Below are 21,759 nucleotides of genomic sequence, written 5' to 3'. Positions count from 1 at the left end.
GGGCAACAGAGGCAAATGTGTTGTTCGAGTTAAATATAAATCTCAGGCTCTTTAATGGTAAAAGGTTTAAGGATAATCCATGTGGAAGAAAAGAGAGAGTGAGGCTGAAAGTAAAGCCACATGACAAGCATATAGAAAAATAATGCAGATGATACAAATATGAAAGAGACCCTTTGTGTTTATTATTAAGAATCTTAATTCAGTTTAGGGATGGATTAAAAACAGTTAACGGTGCCTGAAAATTATGTTACCTATTAGAAGTTGGAAATAAAAGCATAATTACTAGTGATGTGTATATATTTGTATCCAGTTAAAACTTGCAAATTGTCCTTGAAGCGTGTGAAAAGGAGTAAGAATGCTATCTGTGGGTAGCTTTCCTCCCCTTAATGTGAAAAATGAGAACTAAAGCAAAAAGCATCACTCACTCTACATATACAATGTATTTTACGTAGTGTAAAAAATATGGTTTAGGTAGTGAATATATTAATGAAATCATATGTAAATTTATTTTTAGTGGCTGAATAATTTAAAACATTATGTGGAATTCACTATATTTCTCCCAATTTAGGAACTGTTTACTGTTTGAAAATGAAATTTATAATTTCTGTAGAGTGAATGATGGTTTTTGCTTTAGTTCTACCCCTCTATAGAATTCCAGCGGGTTCTGGTGTAGCTCCAAACAGCAGGAATAACTTTGTCAGTGCCAAGATTTTATTTAGTTAAAAAACAAAAAATCTGCACACTTTACAAGGAACTTTGGCTCCCCTGAGGACTTCCTAGCATTCAATTCATTAACTCCTGTTGCCCATGCTTTGACCTCTCATGCATCTGGCCCCATAGAAACCATGAACCTCGTAACAGATTGATGCCTGAGAAAAAGTCAATCTACCTGTCCACTCCTCCACCCCCAATACACGTACCCCCATGGGCTGTTCTAATTCAGGGGCAGCTAGAGGTAGCCAAGAACTCTAAGTCCAGGTTCCTTTCACCTCCAGAAAACTAGAATACATAGTGTGAAAAATATGGTTTTGGCAATGACTATGTTAATGAAGTCATGTACATTTATTTTTAGTGGCAGAATAATTTAAAACATTATGTGGGAATTCACTGTATTTCCCCAAATGTAAGAACTTTTTAGTTTTAAAATGAAATTTATAGGCACTGTAGAAAATTTGGACATTAAAGTATAAGCAAGTAAAAATCACCCCCAAATTCATCATTCAGAGAAACTATTTTGCTGAACTGTTCACTTGATTTGTTATATAATTTTGATTTGAGTTATACACTACATATTATTTTGTAATCTGTGTTTTTGACTGACTTTACCAAAATACTTTTCTTATGTAAATATAGATTTAGAGTGTTTTCAGTTTGTGGAAGCCTCGTTTTATTTAACCAATTTCCTATTAATGGACATATAGATTTTTTAATTTTCTACTATTAAAATAATACTGTAATGAATATCACATGCAAACATCATACCACACTCGTCCATACCACATACTATTTCTTAGGGTCCTTAACGTGGAAGGGGATAAATACATATTTAAAATTTTGATATCTACAGCTTAACTCTCCCAAAGGATTAAACAACTTACATTCTCACCAAGGAAGTCCTTCTGTTCCCTCACCCTCATTGACACTGGATGTTGCTAAAATAAAAAAAATCGTTAACAATCTGACAGATGAAAAGATAGCTTAAGTATACTATGGCAGTGTTTTTCAATTTATTTATTTTTTTTTGAGATGGAGTTTTGCTCTGTCGCCCAGGCTGGAGTGCAGTGGCACGGTCTCGGCTCACTGCAACCTCTGCCTCCCAGGTTCAAGTGATTCTCCTGCCTCAGCCTCCCGAGTAGCTGGGACTACAGGTGCCCACCACCACGTCTGGCTAATTTTTTGTATTTTTAGTAGAGACGGGGTTTCACCGAGTTAGCCAGGATGGTCTCGATCTCCTGACCTTGTGATCCACCTGCCTCGGCCTCCCAAAGTGCTGGGATTACAGGTGTGAGCCACTACTGTGCCCGGCTTTTCAAGTTTCTTAAATCCATGATCCATAGTAAAAACATTTTACACATATCTCCATACGAGTATATGTATATGTGGTGTACGTACACACTATAGTTGTATACGCATTATAGTTGAAAAAACAGTTTCAACCTTTCTCCATGTGATGCATTCCAAAAATTGTAAATGTCTTTCTAAAATGAGGCTCTTTTAATATGGGTATTACTCAGGCTGTAATAGTGGGAAAATATTTCTTATATGAAAAAAGCAGCATGTATCATTTCTGTGTTAAGTGCCAGTATGCGCAAGAAAAACACATTAACATTTTAAGCAATCCCCTTCCCACCCGATTCGCTAATATACAAATGTTGTTTCTTTTACATTGTAAAATGTATACAACTTATAAAAAAACTATACTCAAAATCATAAGATACCAGTTAACTTAGCTTCTGAGTTTACACTGGCCAGTGTGGCGTGCTTTAAACACTGCTGCCGGATCCCTCCCTCTGCTGGTCAGATTTATTACTATAAAACACCAGTCCCATTTGTGTTGTCCTCAGTTGGCAATTATGAATGGTAGTGCATTAACCATTTCATTCTCACCACTCCATCCCCATTCTTCTACTTCTGGGTCCTTTTGTCCCTCCCTCTCCACACAGCCCTTGGCAACGTGGTGATGGGTACCTAAGGCATCCCACAGGTAGTGCTGAGTTGTTAGGTGATACAGTGAACCTCTACCTTAATGCTATTAACAGGGGCCAAAAATCCAGTTGCATGGAACATGGAGTTATATTACTACACGGCTAATGAAAAGACAGGACTAAGTCTGTTACAGAGGATGGGACTCAACCCCCAATTATATGTGAATTTGTGTTATATGGTTTCAATGTATTGAACTTTAAAAAGCACATTCTCTGAGGTGCGATAATGAAGGGTTAAAGAAGGATGTGCAAAATGTGAAGGAAAAGATGAACAGCGTACCTTAGACTGGACTTTCCATCTTGAGTTTAAGCAGAAGATTGGATTTTGATGATACTGACATGAAAATAGAGCAGCAGCCTGGGCTGCAGGGGCTGGGACTTGATATTCCTTGAATTAGGATCAGAATCAAGAGTAGAAGTTTGTCAGAATCTCCCTATCTCCCTCGTTAGCTGCTGCTATAGACTTAATGTTTATATCCCCCAAAATTCATAAGTTAAATCCTAACCCCCAATGTGATGGTATGGGGAGGTGGGGCCTTTGGGAGGTGATTAGGTCACAAGGGCAGACCTTCATGAATGGGCTTAGTGCTCTTATAAAAGAGACCCCGGAGAGCTGCCTTTATGTGAGGACACAGCAGGAAGACGGCTGTCTAAGAACTAGGAAGTGGGCCCTCACCAGACATTGAATCTGCCAGCACCTTGAACTTGGACTACCCAGCAGCCAGAACTATGAGAAATAAATTCATGTTATTTATAAACCACTCTGTGTATGGTATTTGTTGTAGCAGCCTGAATAGACTAGACAGCAGCTCTCTATCACTCTTGTTTATAAGAGGCTGAAGTTGACTCTACCTCAGGCAGAGCTAAGCAAAAAAGATTATATCCTGATTACAACAAGATGAAAATAAACACAATTGACAAGAGAAATTTATTACTAAAAATAAAGCAGCTGAAATTTTTCCCAGGGAAAACCGTCACCACAGGACCCTCCATGATGAAATATGTGAATATCTTCTTTATTTCTGAATTGCTGCCTTCTTCCATATACCCAAAATTTTAGTTTAAGTTAAATTAATCACGATGAAAATGACGTGGCATCTGATCCCTTCTTGTTCAATCTGAAGACTGAATTGGGCTACCCTGTGATGGAGACTTCAAGTGCTGCAGGTGAGTATCTACCAAGGGTTCATGTGTCAGGTACATGGGCTGGTAAGAAGACACAAAGGCTGCAGGCTGAAGCTCTGGGAGGTCCAAGGATCCTGGGGAAAACAATTCCTTAAGTTCCACTGCTGCTTGGGAGTCTGAGCAGACTGTTTTGGTCAGACACATACCTGTCCTTTCAATCAGTTCCTTAACACCCTTGCATTTGACAGCTCAATTTTGCCTTTGTTACGACAGGACAGATACTTTTACAATGAAAACTGGTTGAAACAGATTAAGTGACTTGCCTAGGGTTATCTAGTATATCAGGCAAAGAGTGAGAATTTCAATTCCATTTTTTAACCCAGGATTTTCCCTATATGACCCCAAAGCCTGAAGCCTTGATCACTCCACTCATTTGTGGGAGGAATTCATGGAACACAGGCAGGGCCAAGGCCTTGACCTGACCCCACTGACTTCGCTTGAAATGTTATTCCCTGCACAGTAAACTTTCCCCTGGTGGTCTGCTCGGGTCTTGCTTAGCTTACAGAATAAGCTACCTTCGTTTCTGGGGTACCCTGCCTCACTATGATCGCAGGTGCTCCCCATGGCATCTGCGAGTAACCTCGGAAGCTATGCAGGCCGCAGGTCCCCCTCTGACTCAGCACTCTGCAAGGCTGATTCCGTGAAAGCTTTTATCACTCAATGCATAGATATTTAGGGTACTCGGCTATGTGTGAGGGTGGGAAGGTAGCCTAAACACAGTCAATTTTCAAACCAGAAAGGTAAAGATACCTGGCAGAAGGGGATCATTCTGATCTTCATCAAAGGTCTGTCTCTGAAAGGTTTCAAAGCTCATAGCTGCATCATTCTCTGGCAGCCCCTCAGGTAGCTGCCCGTCTCCAGGTTTGCACACATCAAATTTCACCCACTGGTAACTGCAGAATCAAGGGAAATCACCCTTGAGAGTTATCTGCTAGACATAAATACCCATTCCTACCTCCAAAGGGATCAGGTAATTTTTTTTTATATTCCTCCCATCTATATCTAAAACACATATTAGCTAACAAAAACCTAAAAGAAACAGGCCTCTTTGGTGACAAATCATTCTGCGAGATTTCCCACCCCTTTTGCTGTCATGGTACACACATAAAATAGTCATAATCAGCGAACAGTGGAGTCCTGGCTCTGGCTCACCTGTCCAGAAGCCTAAGGGGCCAATACTGAGCCATACTGGTTGAGAAGCAGGCAGGCTTTGGACACAGCAGGTGAGTGAACAAAGTAGTAACTGCCAGTCCCTGGCCGGCTGATCACTGAGCTTTTCTCAAGGGAATGAATTTGACCACACTTACTTGATGCATTTTCGAGCTCCTGGACAGCTCTGGATCAAGTTTTGGATGGCTGGATGAGAAAACCCAAAAAAGTCAGCTCCAGCTGGAAGCAGGTTAGGCATTAGTTTCCCCCTAAACAGGAGAGGGATAATTTTAGTTTGAGAGCTTAGCGGGAGATGAAGATGGGTTTAAGAACAGAATAGTGGTATGAACAAACAGGATAAGCTTTCTTGACTTTGATAATGTGGAGGCTCTAGTTGGTACGACGTCAGGAGGATCCAGGATAGGTTTCTATAAAATCTCTACTCATTAAAAGCAAGAGAAAAGGTTTCACTGTACCAACAGTGATTTTTAGCCTGTTTTCAAGCTTTTGGTCAACTTACATAGTAGCACTTATAGTCCTGAGCAGTTCTGCATGACAAGCATCTGCAGAAGAGCTGACGACGGCATTCTGGGGGTCATCTTCAGGAACAATTTCAAACTGAGAAGGATAAACAAGCAATGAGATCAATCCTCAAGAAGGAAGGAAAGAGGGGCACACTACTCTATTTCTTTACTCTGGAGCTTGAAGCTGATGTATACCATCTTCAAAAGGGACACAAATCCTCTCCTACAGGGCTGCTAAAAATTGAAACAAATCCAAGTACCTAGAGAAAGTCCCTTGACTGTTTCAGTTCTACCCGTCTTGGTTGACGGCTTTCCAAAAGTGAGCATTTAATTTCTTATACGCCTTTCCAATCCACTTACTTATATCCTTAAGTACAAATACAAATGGTATTTTAAAAACAAATGAGATCACTCTCCATGTAATCTTTTAAGTCAATTTTACAAGATCTAGGAGAAACAGGCTGACTACAAACTGCCACTTCATTGTATTTGCTTTCATTTTGAATGTTAAAATATCTTGGTTATATTAATAAAAAGAAACTGTTGCATCGAAATTATACTAATTCTGAGGAATTTTTGCCAAGAAAATATTTTTGTAACAAATGTAACAAGTTAACTAGCTGATTTAATTATTTGGCCAATTTTCTATAAAGCTCAATGATTTTTTTGCCAGGAAAATATTTCTGTAACAAGTTCTATCTAGCCAATTAAATTCTTTGACTAGTTACAAAGTTCAGTTAAACAGTTCCTAGTTCTTCAATGTTCACTTCAGTCGAATTATCCTGAACAGGATTAATTTATTTTCTGTATAATTTTTTAGAATGATATTGAGCACTACTGATTTCTAAAAAAAATCAAACCAATTTTTACTGAATATAGTTTCTACTACTGTTAGTTTTCTTCTGTGGTTATTATTTCACTGGATTCAATTTCCTGTGTCAAATTTTAGAGATCTGTCAATTTTGTCAGTAATAAATACTCTTGTCAGTAGTTTCAGTCAATGGTGGTTTTCTTATTTCAACCAATGGCATATCTTGCCAGGTTAAGAGTCTAATGTTTTGTATTTATTTCTTAGCTAATAAATGAAAACACTGTGAGCAATTAATTTCTTTTTTTTCTTCTCTTTTTTTTTTTTATTTTTTTGAGACGGAGTCTTGCTCTGTCACCCAGGCTGGAGTGCAGTGGTGTGATCTTGGCTCACTGCAAGCTCCGCCTCCCAGGTTCACACCATTCTCCTGCCTCAGCCTCCCCAGCAGCTGGGACTACAGGTGCACACTGCCAGGCCTGGCTAATTTTGCTGTGAGCAATTAATTTCAAATAGTCCAGGACTGCTTTACTGTTTAGTATCCATCATGTCAATTTCAATTATTTTTGTACTGAAATTTCTACCTTATTTGAGTAAAGAGCATTAAAGGTAGAAATGTTATACTTTAGTCTTGAAGATACTTCCTTGTTAGTACTAATGTATATATCTACTTCATTCTTTTAATTGCTGTACATACAAGGGTGGATATATTTTACTTAACCATTTTCTCATGATGGGTATTTAGGCTATTTCTAATTTCTTGCTATTGCAAATACTGCTACAGTGTACATTGTTACATGTTACTTTGTTCACATTTGCACATTTCTCTAGGTGCAAATATGTACCTAGTGCAGTCTAGATACTAGACTATCTAGACATATTCTGGGTCAAATGACACACATATTAAAATTGTTGATATTGCCAAGTTGCCCTCCCAAAAGACTACCAATTTTCACTCCTACTAACGAGTACTTATTTTCCTCCACCTCAGCCAGCACTGTTTATTATTAATCCCTCTGATATGTGCCTATGAGCAAAATAAGGTCTCAGTTTTGTTTTATTTGCATTTCCCCATTTACTGATGAGGCTCACACTTTACCATCTGCACTGTTTCTGTGAAATGCCTGTGGGTTTGTCTCTGTCGCCCGGGCTGCAGTGCGGTGGCCGGATCTCCGCTCACTGCAAGCTCCGCCTCCCGGGTTTCGCCATTCTCCTGCCTCAGCCTCCCGAGTAGCTGGGACTACAGGCGCCCGCCACCTCGCCCGGCTAGTTTTTGTATTTTTAGTAGAGACGGGGTTTCACCGTGTTAGCCAGGATGGTCTCGATCTCCTGACCTCGTGATCCGCCCGTCTCGGCCTCCCAAAGTGCTGGGATTACAGGCTTGAGCCACCGCGCCCGGCCTTTTTTTTTTTTTAAATATTGCTTTTTCTTACTCTACAGGAGCACTTTATCTGGTATTAATACTTTGTCATACATTTCCTTCCTGTTTATTGCTTGTGTTTTAACTTTGATCCTTGTGTCTTTTGCCATTCATAAGTGTTTACATTTTTAATCGTTAAATATGTTATTATGTTCCATTATGGCTTCTAAGTTTCATGTCTTGCTAATAAAGAAAGCCTTTTCCTCTCATCCTAAGATTACAAAAAATTCTTTTACATTTTCCTTTAACATATTTATAGAATATTCAATAAAGCTAAAGTAATAAAAAGTCATATTGACATGTATAGACAAATAGATCAATAAAAAGGAATCATCTGGAAACGGATACAAGAATTACATATATTTAGTGTGTGTGTATATATATATATATAAAACAGCTGCTTGACGTTAGTTGGAACAAAATTTGAAGCTAGATTCCTAGCTCACAAACCTAAAAATAATGTCCAGTTAGGTTAATGACCTAAAAAAGAAAACTAAAAACTCCACAGATTCTTCTTTTTCAAAAACGTTTTAGCATTTTGTTTTTCAGAGACAATTAAGAAATCGGCTTGTCAATTTCTACTTAGGATTTTGACTAGATTTGCATTGCATTTATAGATATATTATACATATGCTATACTGTTACAATAATGAGTCTTTCTAAAGAAACTGTTGTATAATGGAGGTCACGTGAGCTCTCAACTATGCCTAACAGTGCTCTGATAGGCGTGATGCAGTATTATCTACAAGAAGTCAAGCCGTCTCAGGGTTCTCCCAGCTTCTGCTCAAGGGTTCCTTACCTTGCCTCTACTTCCTTCTACCTTACTTTCTAGTGATCTGTAACTTCCTCAGTGAAGCTTAGAACTCTGAAAATGGTCTATTTTTTTGTTTTTCCCCAACAATCAGGAGATGATGGTTGGGGAAAATGAACTGTCTCAAATCTTAGCACTGAGAAGGATGAAAAAAGGTATTTAGTAAGACTAGGATTTAAGACTCTCAGGTCCTTAGGAGTATTTGCAGCCAGAAACTAATATGCAACTTCTTTGCTAACTCCATCTTGGTCCAACTTGACATGGCAGTGTATCAAACTAATCTTCTGTTTTGGCCTGTACCTCACACAAGTAGGCTTGATCAAGCCTCACATAGTCACAAAGTCAGCAGTTGAAGTAGCATGGTTCAAGGGAAAAGGGCATCAGTTTTAGAATGAGACAGATAATAGATTAACATCCAAGCTCAACCACTTATTAGCAGAGGTGCGACTTAGGCCCAGTCACTTTCCAGGATCTTGGAATTACCCAAATGGTGATTATATGTATCTACCTTGGAAGGTGTCAGAACAGGTAATACATATCCTGGCATAGAGAAGGTTCGAAAGACAAACAATGGCTATTATTAGAGGGGGTACCTGAGGCTGCACACCACCATCCTTGATATGACAGGTATATAGACACTTCTGGTCTGGGCACTTCATGCTGGCATATATTCGAGTACTGCAGTAGCCCACAGGGTAGATGGCACTCTCATCATGAAAGCCAGGTCGGTCGGTGATGATCTATAAAAAACATTCCCCCAACCTGGGATTGAGGTCACTGAAGAATTGAGAAGTCCAGTTGCCTGTGGTAGCCTTTAGAACCACTTTGGGGCTGCGAAGAGTGACAGATCAAAGACAGAGAGTAGGCTGTGTAGCAGACAACACTGACCTGGGTTTGCAGGGACTGGAGACATTCTGAGGTTGGTTTGGATCAGCAAGGGGCTGCTGCTAATGGGAACAGGGAGGGAAGGCTCAACCCCATTCCCATATTTCTCTGATTCTCCTCTCTAAATATCGCTGGTCTCACTCACCTCCCCCAGGCTATATACTGTTAGACCCCCTAGTCCGATGGGGAACACAGGCCGTCCTGAGGGATCCAGGGCAATGGGCTGAACCAGCTTGCGAGCACCTCCCTCCATTTTCTTTTTCTTGCATGTTTTCTTCAGAACTGAAACGCAAATCTGGGGTCACCCACTTTAGGCCCCTCCCAATGTTGAAGGGAAGGGATAAATTTGCACGTGAATGGTAAGGGCAGTAAGCCAATCCTGGTTTCACATACTTAGTGAATGGGCACGTGGGGCTTTCGCCCAAAGCCCTGAGTATCTTTCTAACCTGCCCAGATTAGTGCTTAGGAGCTAAAGGCCTTATACTTTTTAAGGCCTCTCATTTCTTTTGTAGGATCAGAAATTTCCCAAGCCAGCAGTGTGCTCCAAAGGCCACCTAGCCCATTTCCCTGCCTCTAGGAAAGACTAAATGGAATGCAACCTAGAGAGTTGGGGGAAGGGGAGAGTCTCAGTCTGCTCCCCTTGCATTTAACAAAGACTAGCTGGAATTTCTCCACCCAAAGTGGCTCTAATACATTTGACATTTGTTTCTCAAGGGCTCTTAGGGCTCCTTAAGAACCAGATGAGACTCTAAGTATATCTGTAGCAGTGTCTGTCAGTTAGTACCAGGTCTAACTGTCATTAGTAGGTGAGTCGCTGGGACAACTGATATCATCTCCCCAAAGTACCTTCCAGTTTGTTGTTCTCTTTGCCTTTTTCTTTTTTCTCCTTCTTTGATTTCTTCCCAAATGGTTCCTCAGCCCCAGCGCTGGGCCCTGAAATAGGCCCAGCTCCCTGTATAGTTCCCACAGAGCTGGCCACACCGTAAGTCAGGGGCAAACTGGAACTGTGGGAAGGAGCTGCAGCCTGCACTTCCCCTTCAGTTAGAGCCTGAAGCTGGAGGAGCTTCTTTAGCAAGTACCTGAGGTCAGGAAGGAAAGGAGCAGAGAAATGAACTTCCATATTGTCTCAATTCAGTATTTTACTCAAGTACTGGGAAAAGCCAGAACTGTATACAAAGATTACTATGATCATAAAAGAAAGGTTCTTATTAGACCCTCTAAATCATAAAGCCCTGGAGGATAATCAGTATTTCAAGAGGCCAAGGGTAAGAACTGTAGCTTATCTCTTGCATCTGGACGGTTCCTCTACCTTGATGTGGGATGGTGTTAGGCTTCTGAAAGGCACATTATTTACAGATGTATATATACCCATTGTGCTTTGCACAGAATAGTATGTACAGAATAAATATTTGTAGAATAAGAGGCAGTTGCTTTTATCACTTGGCTTTTATAATTGGGCCATAAGATTAAATAATCTTAACAAGATTATTTATTAGATGTGGCAAGACGGCTTTTTCAGAAAGATGAGTAGAAGAGCTGTCTCATCATGTAACTTGAGCTGGCTCAACGTAATTTGGGTGTGCAGGAACCAGTGCCATAGGTTGTAAGTTTCTCTGTACTTGATCAAGTGGCCAAGGGGCTGTGCAATGTGCATAAATCCCACCAGGAAAAAAATCTCCAGAGCAGTAACACCATCATCAAGGGTGATGCTGAACACAAAATGAAGCCAGCTCACCTTCTTTCTTCTTTTGCTTTAAGAAATTTTTCTTCAAGACGAGCAATTTCATCACAAATAGCAGCATTTTCCTTTAAGTAAAAATTTGAATATAATCATATAAAATGAATAAACAATCACATTATTATGTTGGGAAGAGGATTCATATTTTAAACCAAAAAAGCTTGTATTACTGAGTGAGGAGGAGCTATTCTACCTTGTGACAAACTATAAATAAATCCATAGGTAAAGGTAGTCAGGTTCTACTATGGGCAGGGTAGCTATGTAATTTATTATCCAATCTGGGACACCTTTGAGTGAAAAGGGGGTACTATTAATGCTTATGCCAGAACAATATGGTAAACCAGGACTGTCCTGGGCAAGCCAAGATTAATGGTCACCCTAATTAATATAGCCTTTGGCACAGAAAAAGGCATACTGCTTAAATCCACAGATGCTTAAATTAAATACTATAAATATGAAGACTATCTATTCTCAAGTGCCTCAACTCGTGAGAAACTTATAAAGCCAGTCTAACCCAAATAGAGAAAAACTGGACGGAACAAATTCAAATTTAGGGTATAAAATTCTTAAACTTCATAATCTACTTATATGAATTCAAGTATTATCTTTTTTTTTTTTTTTGGTAACTGATGACTCAGTCTATCTCCCAAGCTCCAATCCTGAAGGGAATGATAAATCTGAATGCTCCATAGCTGGAAACTCAAATTCTCAATGTTCAAAACACTCCTTTTTCTTCACAAAATCTTCTTTATGTATTTGATGGAACCAACATCCTTGAAATAACATAAGTTTCAAGCTTTAGGTACCTTTGACATATAGTGGATAAAAGAAAGGGAACAGTCAATCAGATGCCAAGTTCTCCTAGTTCTACTTTTCTTGTTTCTCTCCAGCGCAAATAGCAAGCAATGCACATAGCAAGTGCTGAATAAGTGCTTTTGGATGTGTATTCTAATTTCTAAACTTTTCCTTATGCTTCCAAATATGCTGAGAGATGTTCAAGCTTTTGGTAGAGAGAAGAGATGAACTGTTGAGTTGGATGTGGGGGGACATTTGAGGACTCCTCCACCCCTATTTCCAAGCTCTGAAGCAAGCCAAAATATTCTAATATACAGTTATGGCTGGCAAGCTATATTAAGTTTATTCATTCAATAAATCCAGTGCTTCTACAATAAAAGAAAGGAAGAAACACTTGGAACACTCAAAGGTTAGAGGGGGGAAAATACTGAAAGTTTCATGTACCTCTTTGGGCAAGGGGGCAGTTATGGGGATGTGAGGTGCTCAGAAAATAGTCTGTGTACTGGAAGTCATAAAATGGAATCAGGGTTATTTAAGTTGGAGTCAGGGCTCCGACACAGTACCCTTGGGCAAATCATCTCTTTGGGCTTCAGTGTTCTCATTTTACAAATAATGCCTAATTCTCAGGGCTGTATCTCGAGAATCAAATACATTTCCTAGAGTTCTGCAGTAATAACGATGACTAACATTTATTGGCACGTCTTTTAGGCACCAAGCACTTTTCTTTGCTCATTTAATATTCATTATTCTGCAAGGTAGTTACTAGCTCATCTACAGATGAGGACACAGAGAAATCACGTAATTTGTCCAAGGACACAAGGCTAACAAGTAGTAATGTATACGGAAAAGCCAACACTATATTAATACTGTCATCCTGGGAAGGGGGAACAGCTTGGGAAAAGATTTTGTGAGGGGGTCTCCAGGCGGGCACCGGCTGGACGCGGGTCAGACTCACAAACACAGTGGCCTTGGCCGCTTTGCGCAGCCGCAGGTACTTCAGCCGGTACTTCTCGTTCTGGCTCTTCTTCGGGAGCTTTTTCATCCTGGCCTTGCTGGACTGCAGCAGAGCCCGCGGGGAGGAGGCGAGGCCGTCCAGCAGGCTCATGGTCCAGCCCCGCTACGGGGGCCCCAGGACGCTGCCGGCATCGGATCCTAAGTCGGGGAGCGGGCAGGAGCGCAGGCTTAGTCTGTTCGGGGCTAGCGGAATCCTGCCTCTAGGAATCTAGCTCTCCGGGACGTTCCCAGGGTTGACCGCAGGGCCAGAAACACCCGCAACCGAACCGGCTCCCAGCGCCCGGCGCCTCCCAGCACTTCCGTGTCTGTCTTGGAAGTAAACCCTTCCCGGAAGTTACGTCCGGGTGTCGGCAGCGTGTAACTTCCGGGGCAGGGAGCGTAGGGTGGTCTGGGCGGTGCGATCCCGGGCGCCAGGAGGAAAGAGACAGCTGGGGTGAGTGTTGGTTGAGGAAAGGAGGGCGGGCCGGCGGCTGGAATCGGAATCCGGGCCTCGGGCGTCTGTGTGCTTAGCTGAAGGGTACTATAGTTGAACTAACGAACTAACAAAAATGTTACCAACGCTAGCAGTCCTTCACGCTCCCCGGGCGGGCCACTGCGTTTCAACACGTTTTTCATGCTTCGTGCAGACAGGCTTTCCCAGACTGTCTGGGAAAGGGTCCCAAGTGCTGGGACTCTGCTTCTTTCCCTGCTTCGTTCCTTTCTGTAGCCCACAGAAATGTCTTTGCAGGGCCTCCTAATGCTATGATCTTCCTAGGAGCTGGGAACACAGTCGTGAATAGGGAGGAAGGCCTTGACTCTTTCTAGTAGGGAAGATGAGAGATTGAACACGCAGTTTTAGTACTGTCTCTAAGTGGGCACTCAGTAAATGTTTGTCTAGTGAAAGCAGAAGTGTATTTCTGTACATAATATGTACATTTATATGGTTCTAACTTTACAATCAAAGTCTATTAAAATTAAGGAGAACAGAAGAATCTTTAGGGTGCGGTATTGGTGAATGACCTAGGCTGGATGGCAGAAGGCTTGCATCTTCTTCCAGCGATGCCAACAACTAGTTCAGTAACTGCAGTTTGTTTCTCTCAGAACCGAACATCGTCTTTAGATTGTAAACTTTATAATAGTGGAGGTGAATGCGATTTCTACATTGTAAAATACTCTACTGATACATAATGACTGTTACATGTTCAAAATGTAGATTTTTTTTTTTTTTGGGACGGAGTCTTGCCCTGCTGCCCAGGCTGGAGTGCAGTGGGGCGATCTCGGCTCACTTCATCCTCTGACTCGCGGGTTCAAGCGGTTCTCCTGCCTCAGCCTCCCGAGTAGCTGGGATTACAGGCGCCCACCAACACGCCCAGCTCATTTTTGTATCTTTAGTAGAGATGTGGTTTTACGATGTTGGCCAGGCTGGTGTCAAACTCCTGACCTCAGGTAATCTGCCCACCTTGGATTACAGGGTGAGCCACAGCGCCTGGCCGAAAATACTGACTTTTAGAGTTGTGGAAATTCAGGAAATATGTTACATAGTTAAAACAATAAGTTCATTGAACTACTGGAGAAAAGTCTAACACTATAGTAAGTAGTGTATAGTCTGAATAAAAAACAGGTTCAGAACTGATGACCCAGGTACTTAATTTCTGAAAATAGTAAAAACAGTGACAGGGTCTTTGCAAAATCGTTTTAATACAGACAAAAGCTTATGGAATTCTTTTTTTGATCATATATATTGTAAAGTGCTCTTGTTTGACCTGAGTGAGTTTTTAATAGAGCAGCTCTTTGGGGTGCCAGTGTTTCACAAACATACTTAAGGCAGTCATATATATTCAGTTTTGGAAAATACCAGGATTATTTTTAGTGCTTAAAAAACCCACACTAATGCCTTTGGTAATATAGACTGGTTCTTTACCTTGGAACTTGAAAGTAGTCCCAGTAATAGGAAGAGACTTTTCTTTCCTTTTTTTAAAAATCTTGTTTGCTAATTGCCTGACTTATTTGCTGTTGTGCTGTATTTTGTCCTTGCAGGCTTTGGGGTCTGACTTTATTTGTATTATTTATTTTCATATACATGTATCACATCTGGTGGGAAGAAAAGTGCTATCCTTTGTCCTAGTTTGCAGGCTGTTTTGGCCAATGGACTTCAGTGGGATTTGCATGAAGGTATTTTTTGTTTCTTCTTCATTGGAAACATTTCCTTACACTTATAAAACATTTCATTCGAACCTTTGAAATTTAGAAAATATAGTACAGGAAAGGTTTAAAAATCCATAATGCTACCACTTGGAATGAACTACTTTTAACATGTTAGTATATGTGTCTAATATTTTATGCATTTTTATATAGGTTAGGTAATACTGAAAATAAAGTTTTCTTTTTGTTCATTTACCATTATATCATTTCAATTTCACAGATGTTAGTATAGCTTCTTTATAAGCATAAGTTTAAGTGGCTGGTTAATATTCCAGTTATGGCTATATTATATTTTGCATAATTATTTCCATGTTCTTTGACTTTTTGGTCAATTCCATTAAAAGCACATCTTTGTGTCCAAAGCTGTTTTCATGTAGGACAATTTAGAGGCTGGATTTGTGTGCTCCACAAAGGTGATGCCACTGAGCAACTCATTCAGTCCATACTTGTTTAGAAGAATATTTACCTAGTGCCTATTATGATACCACCTTTAAGAACTTTAATTTAAGAGAGGAAGACAGACAAGTAAATTGGCAATGTTAATATGGTATGATAAGTTTATTTCAGAGGTAGGTTTTATTTTATTTGGCAGCACCCAGTCAGGGAAGGAGGGAGGAGATAGGAAAGGTTTCTTAAAGGAGATATATGTGGGCAGACTCTGAAGGAGAGGTAGTGGTTGGTTGGCCCAGTGAAGAACAAAGGACGGCATGCTGGGTGGTGGAGACAGCATCTTCAAAGGCTCAGCATTGTGAGCAGCATGGGAACTGCAAGTAGTTGATTGGTGTGAAAGTTGTGTGTAGAAAGAAGCAAGAGCAGAGACTGAAGCAGTAAGTAGGGTTTGGGTCATGAAAAGTCTTGTGTACCAGCCGAAGAGTTGGACTTTGACCTAGTGACAGTAGGAAATCATCTATCAGCTCTTTGCTTGTGTTAGGTAAACTTACCTGAATTTGTCAGAAGCAACATAACTTTTCTACGTAACTTTACAAAGAAGGGTCTAAATGGCCTATGCAAAAATTCTCTAAAGAAATGCATAATGTGTAGCTCTAAAAAGAAATATAAAATGGCAGAGAGCATGATACTGTGTGTGAGTCTTTGAAGTCAGATCAAAGTTCCATTAACTACAGGCATAGGAATGGGAATTAGAAGATAAAACGGGGTGATAATAAATCAGAAGAGAAAGATGTTCAATAGCATTTTACTGTCTAGTCATTTCTAAGTGCTTGCTATTCAGTGATTAGCTGTAAGGGAAGGCATAGTATCCTCTGGAGTATTAAAAGCATACCTGGCTCTATTAACAGTTGTGAAGGAGTCTGTAGCCCATAATCCCAGCCCCTGGTGAAATGAGTTCCTGGTTTAGATGGTGAAAAGTATATTGGGGCACCTGAAGGCTCCACTCATGGCTGAGACATGACCCTGGCCTTGTTCTACTATGTCCTTACATCCTAAGAGCAGATTACAAATTGAAGCCATCATCTTCCAGCTCTTTGGAGGCTACAGAGGACCTGGACAAGATTGATAACTTCTACAAAGCAAGCTGGGTAAATTCCTAGGATTTCAGGCCACACCAAGGGGTTTCCAGGGGTTTACATCTTTATTAATCACTTGCCAGATTGCCTCACTTGCTCTCTGGGGTAAGCTGAATGTGTGTCCAAGAAAGGATATGAAATTGCCTCCATAAATGGCCTCTAGAATCTTCTTTCCTTGCAGCATGTCTAGACTTTATTTCTTTTTATTTATACTGTCCTCATAGAATGTTCTAGACTTAATTTTTTTAGCTCTTTGACTCTTCAGCTCCAGCTTTCACATTTATTTCCATGTCTTGATTATGTCTTCTCACTTTTAGGATAACATGATAAAAGATACATGATTCAGTTAAGTCCAAGCTTAGCAATTTTAAAGTGTGTATTTTTTTTTTGTGTGTGTGTGTGTATTAGTGTGCATGTCTTATGAGGAAGAAGAGAGACTTTCCTCAAAATTTCTGGCTCCATGGTTTCTTAACTATGGGTGTTCATCACATGCTGGGTTGGTGAGATGTTTGGGTTTTGAGGGTTCTAAGCCAGCCAATAAAGTCATAAAATCAACTACTGTGTCAATATTGTGCTTCTGGGTGGTCGTATCCTTTAACACACATAAGACACTCAGCCAGCTAAAAGAGATGAGCTCAGAGATGTTAGCTCGGAGAAAAAGAAGGATCACATTGAGGTCATTGATGGGACACCCTAGCATCTTTCTGCTGAGGAGATCAAAAGCTGGGAGCATCTCATAGACAGATAAGAGTCGTTTGTCCCATCGACATAGCCGTGTGAGGTTGTATATGACCACTGGAACCAATATGGCGTATATTGCTACACTGGAGAGGCTAACAATCCGGAAAATGGACAGCGATGTCAGCCTGCATGTGATGAGATTGGGGACATGGGTCTCATCACTTAGCAGCCCTGTCTTGATGGAGCAGCTGAATTCTTCCTGGAAAAAGACATCCAGATGGAAATGACCAAGGTATAGGTAAGTTGCGGAGGTGAAGAGGAGTAAGAGGGAGTTCCTCAGGAGGTAGGTAGCCACTAGTGAATGTGAACGCTGCTTACATGCCAGGTACCGCTCTATCAAAGGGAATTCAAAGTATCGTTCTTTCCGAGCCCTGGGCAGTGGAAGAAAGGAGGCAAGGTTAGTAGTGACCATTTAGAACCATACTCCAAGAGAGGCATGTGACAACGTAACAGATCTGTTTTCAACATGGCATTCTTGGCTCCCATGAAAATCTGCCTTCCCGGAGCATAACCATCCTTCTCCCCCAAACAGAGACATGTGAGTGTATCTTGATTTTCCAAGTACTGACTGCCATGTGATAAACCCAGTGAATGATCTGAGTAATTATTTATTACACTGGATTTCTGCCAAGGAAGGCGGACTAAAGTTCTAAGCTGAAGTAGGATCTTTAGGTAGCAATAGGCTTATGAAATTAGCACTGGATTGGGGGTCTAGCTGAGTGCATTCTGGGCCGGGCATGGTGGCTCATGCCTATAATCCCAGCACTTTGGGAGGCTGAGGTGGAAGGGTCCCATAAGCCCAGGAATTTGAGACCACACTGGGAAACATAGCGAGACCTCATCTCTATGAAAAAATATGAAAATCAGCTGGATGTAGTAGTGTACACCTATGGTCCCAGCTACTTCAGAGGCTGAGGAGGGAGGATTGCTTGTGTCCAGGAGATTGAGTCTGCAATAAGCCAGGATTGTGCCACTGCACTCCAGCCTGGGCAACAGAGTGAGACCCTGTCTCCCCATCAAAAAAAAAAAAAAAAAAAAGTACATTCTGGTTCTTGGCCTGTGTACTCTGTGTATGATCTTTGGGCCAATTCATTCATCTTATGTAAATAATTTGGCTCACAAATGTTTGTTGAGAGCTTTGGTGTTCAGGTACATGTAAGCCAGTCTGTGCTCTGAAGAAGCTTAGAGTCTGGCTTGTGGGGAAGGGGCAGAGAAGACATGCAGATATGGAATAAAAATAGCAATTGGTTTGTTGCTAAAATCGTGGACACAAACCACAATGGCTGTAAACGTTAGGAGAGATAGGTAACAGTGTGGCCTTCGATGTTCAGAAACCTTTATGGAAAATATTGGCTGAAATCTGGGCTTCAAAAGATAGGATTTTTTTTTCCCAAAGATAGAGTATGTGCATAAATATGGGACAATATGATTCAAATGTTAGCTCAATTGTCCCCTTGGGCCATGTAGCCTGGCCACTCTCTGTAAAACTACACCACTCTCCATCCCTCCAGCTTCCTTCTGCCCCCACTTTACTTTTTCTTTTCTTCATACCACTTATTATCTCAGAACATAGATTGCATTCCCATGTTCTGTTTATTTGTCTGCGTTTCCTTAATAGAATCTAAGCCCCACATGGACACGTACAGCTTTGTCTCTCCTGCCCCCATCCCCCAACACATACGCACGAATGTATCAGAAGCACCCAGGACAGCGCCTGTATGCAGGTGGAGGAATGAGTACATAGATAAATGATTTGTTCAGGGGAAAAGGAGGAGGCTGCCTGGGTGCAGTGGAAGGTTTCTGTCACCTGGTAGTTAGAAGTTTGAAAAAGTAGTTGGTGACAGTGTGTTGAGGGCCTTGCACACATGTCTGGGAAAGTTTGAGTATTTTTTGGTGGGCATGAAGAGAGCTATTGAAGGTTTCTGAGGGGACTAGCGTATGAAAGTGGAATTCTAGAGAGATGAATCCCTTTGTGGGCTCCGTGTGCACTACAGGAAGAGTCCTTTCTCTCTCCCTTTACAGAAACAATAGAAAGTTAATGAGATGATGTGTTAAGCACTTTGCCCTCTTAAGACGAATGGCATGGAAGATCATTTAAAGATGACTATGCAAAGATATCATTTAAATTCTTGACTGAATTTCTCAGAAAAAGGTGGTAGAGACAACTCACTTCTCCAGCTCATCCCAGAACACATAGGGGTCAGAGCTCTCCTGCCGGATCTTCAGCATGTGCTGCACCAGGCGGATGGAGCGATTATAGGATTTGTCCAGTTCGCTGATGATGAACAGCAGATCGGAGCTGAGGGCTGGCACAGCTGCATACTGCCACAGCAGCACCGGCAGGTACATGAGCAAGGCCAGGGCCAGCAGGGAGTAGGGGAGGGCCTGCAGGGCGAGAGCAGCTGAGGAGGGAGGCCGGGGCTGCCGAGACCCCGAGTGACAGCGCTGAGTGAGGGGCTCTCCTTTCCCCTGTTCCTGCCTCAGCAGGGGAAGGCTGTGGGGCGAATGGGCTAGCCCAGGCCCAGCCCCCGAGGCACCCTACTGACCTGGCTGAGTATAGGGAGGCCTGCTTGAGAAGGAATGTGCACCTTCATGCTCCCCTGGTTCGCTTTTCTGATCCAGGGTCTGTGTGGGTTCCCAGGGAGAAGAGAGAGGGAGAAGAGAGAGAGGAAGGGAGGGGAGGGGAGGGCAAGGGAGGGGAGAGGAGGAGAGGGGAGGGGAGGAGAGGAGAGGAGAGGAGAGAGAAAAGGAGAGAGAGTGATCTGCCTACCTCCCTCAAAGTAGTCTGTGCAGCTAGCTAGCTAGGGATCACGGCCAGCAGAGGCCATGTCGTCCTAACGGAGAGAAAATCCCATTTCCTCCCTGTCGCCTTCCTGGACTTGCCTGACGCACAGTGGTCTTTTCCAATGTTTGGATTCTTGGTAATGCTAAACTACACCATCAGACACTGTCCTGGCATTCTTTGGGGGCTCTTCCAGATACGTAAATCGATAAGCTGACTTTCACGAATTCATAAGCCTTACCTCCTCAATGACTGCATCGTTAGCTACCTGCAATAAAGGACTGATACGGGTTGAATTGTGTCCATGTCCTCCCTCCATTCATGCATTGAAGTCCTAATTCTTGGTACCTCAGAATGAAACCTTATTTGGAAATGGGGTGGTTGTGGATGCAATTAGTTAATTTAAAATGAGGTCATACTGGAATAGGGTGGACTTCAAATTCCTTAAGATTGATGTTCTTTTTTTTTTTTTTTTAAAGCCAGGTAAAGAAGCAGACGTGCACACAGGGAGACTGCCCAGGGCACTGTATCTACAAGCTAAAGAGTGGGACCTGGCAGACCTTTCCCTCGTAGCCCTCAGCGGAGCCAATACTGATGACACCTTGGTCTTGGACTTCCGGTCTCCAGAACCGTGAGATGATAATTTTGATTGTTGAAGTCACCCAGTTGGTGGTGCCTTGTTTCAGCAGCCCTAGCAAATTAACACAGGGACTTTTCCTTAGGTTTCCTGGTCATACTTACCACACCTAGCAGGGTTGGGCCCTGTCAAGTAAAATCTCTACTTGTAAATCTTTTCATTTATTTATTTATTCATTCAATTTATTTTTTGAGATGGAGTCTCGCTCTGTTGCCCAGGCTGGAGTGCAGTGGTGGAATCTCAGCTCACTGCAACCTCCGCCGGTTCAAGCAATTCTCCTGCCTCGGCCTCCTGAGTAGCTGGGATTATAGGTGCTCACTACCACACCTGGCTACTTTTTGTGTTTTTAGTAGAGATGGGGTTTCACCATGTTGGCCAGGCTGGTCTTGAATTCCTGACCTCAAGTGATCTGCCTGCCTTGGCCTCCTAAAGTGCTCTGCTCACAGGCGTGAGCCACCACGTCCAGCCTGTAAATATTTTTTAAAGCTACAGTTTTGCTACGTGCTTGACATACATTATTTTATTTGATCTTCACAAGGATGTCATCAGGTAGATACAATTTAGTATCTCTATTTTACAGATAAGAAACCAATGCATGAAAAGATTAAGTAACCTGTGCAGGGTTGTACATCAAGTAGGTAGGAGAGCCAGGATTTGGAACAATAGGCTGTCTGATTCTGGAGCTTATTCCCTAAATGACTACTTCACTTATAGCTTCTCCTGAACCAGGGATGGTTTGTTATTTCAGAAGAGAGTTTGAAGAAAAAGAGGGAGGATACATAATTGATTGCATCTGGGTAGAAAAGAAAGGTGTGGGGTCGGGCGTGGTAGCTCATGCCTGTAATCCCAGCACTTTGGGAG

At 41.8% G+C, this 21,759-nt stretch overlaps 2 protein-coding genes across 2 annotated transcripts in view; both read right to left on the bottom strand.

The window, feature by feature from the left end:
- Positions 1-697: 697 nt before the first annotated feature.
- On the bottom strand, positions 698-13,367 carry TBRG1 (transforming growth factor beta regulator 1). The gene is made up of 9 exons (XM_011934569.1): positions 12,973-13,367; positions 11,220-11,290; positions 10,331-10,563; positions 9,630-9,766; positions 9,193-9,339; positions 5,560-5,657; positions 5,198-5,308; positions 4,641-4,783; positions 698-3,964 (listed from the first exon to the last, which is right to left on the bottom strand). The coding sequence occupies exons 1-9, from the start codon at positions 13,120-13,122 to the stop codon at positions 3,819-3,821; spliced, it is 1,236 nt and encodes a 411-aa protein (XP_011789959.1). The 5' UTR covers positions 13,123-13,367; the 3' UTR covers positions 698-3,818.
- A 3,417-nt stretch (positions 13,368-16,784) lies between these two features.
- Positions 16,785-21,759, bottom strand: part of PANX3 (pannexin 3) — an 8,863-nt gene continuing 3,888 nt past the window's right edge. Inside the window, exons 3-4 of the mRNA XM_011934571.1 lie at positions 19,650-19,864; positions 16,785-17,850 (exon numbers count right to left, since the gene is read on the bottom strand). Of these exons, the coding sequence (XP_011789961.1) occupies positions 17,211-17,850; positions 19,650-19,864 (855 nt within the window). The 3' untranslated portion in view covers positions 16,785-17,210. The remainder of the gene's footprint in view (positions 17,851-19,649; positions 19,865-21,759) is intronic.

This window comes from Colobus angolensis, unplaced genomic scaffold (assembly GCF_000951035.1).
Source record: "Colobus angolensis palliatus isolate OR3802 unplaced genomic scaffold, Cang.pa_1.0 Scaffold137, whole genome shotgun sequence".
Taxonomy (NCBI): domain Eukaryota; kingdom Metazoa; phylum Chordata; class Mammalia; order Primates; family Cercopithecidae; genus Colobus; species Colobus angolensis.
Note: the sequence above shows the minus strand (reverse complement) of the source record. Positions and strands in the feature narration are given on the sequence as shown.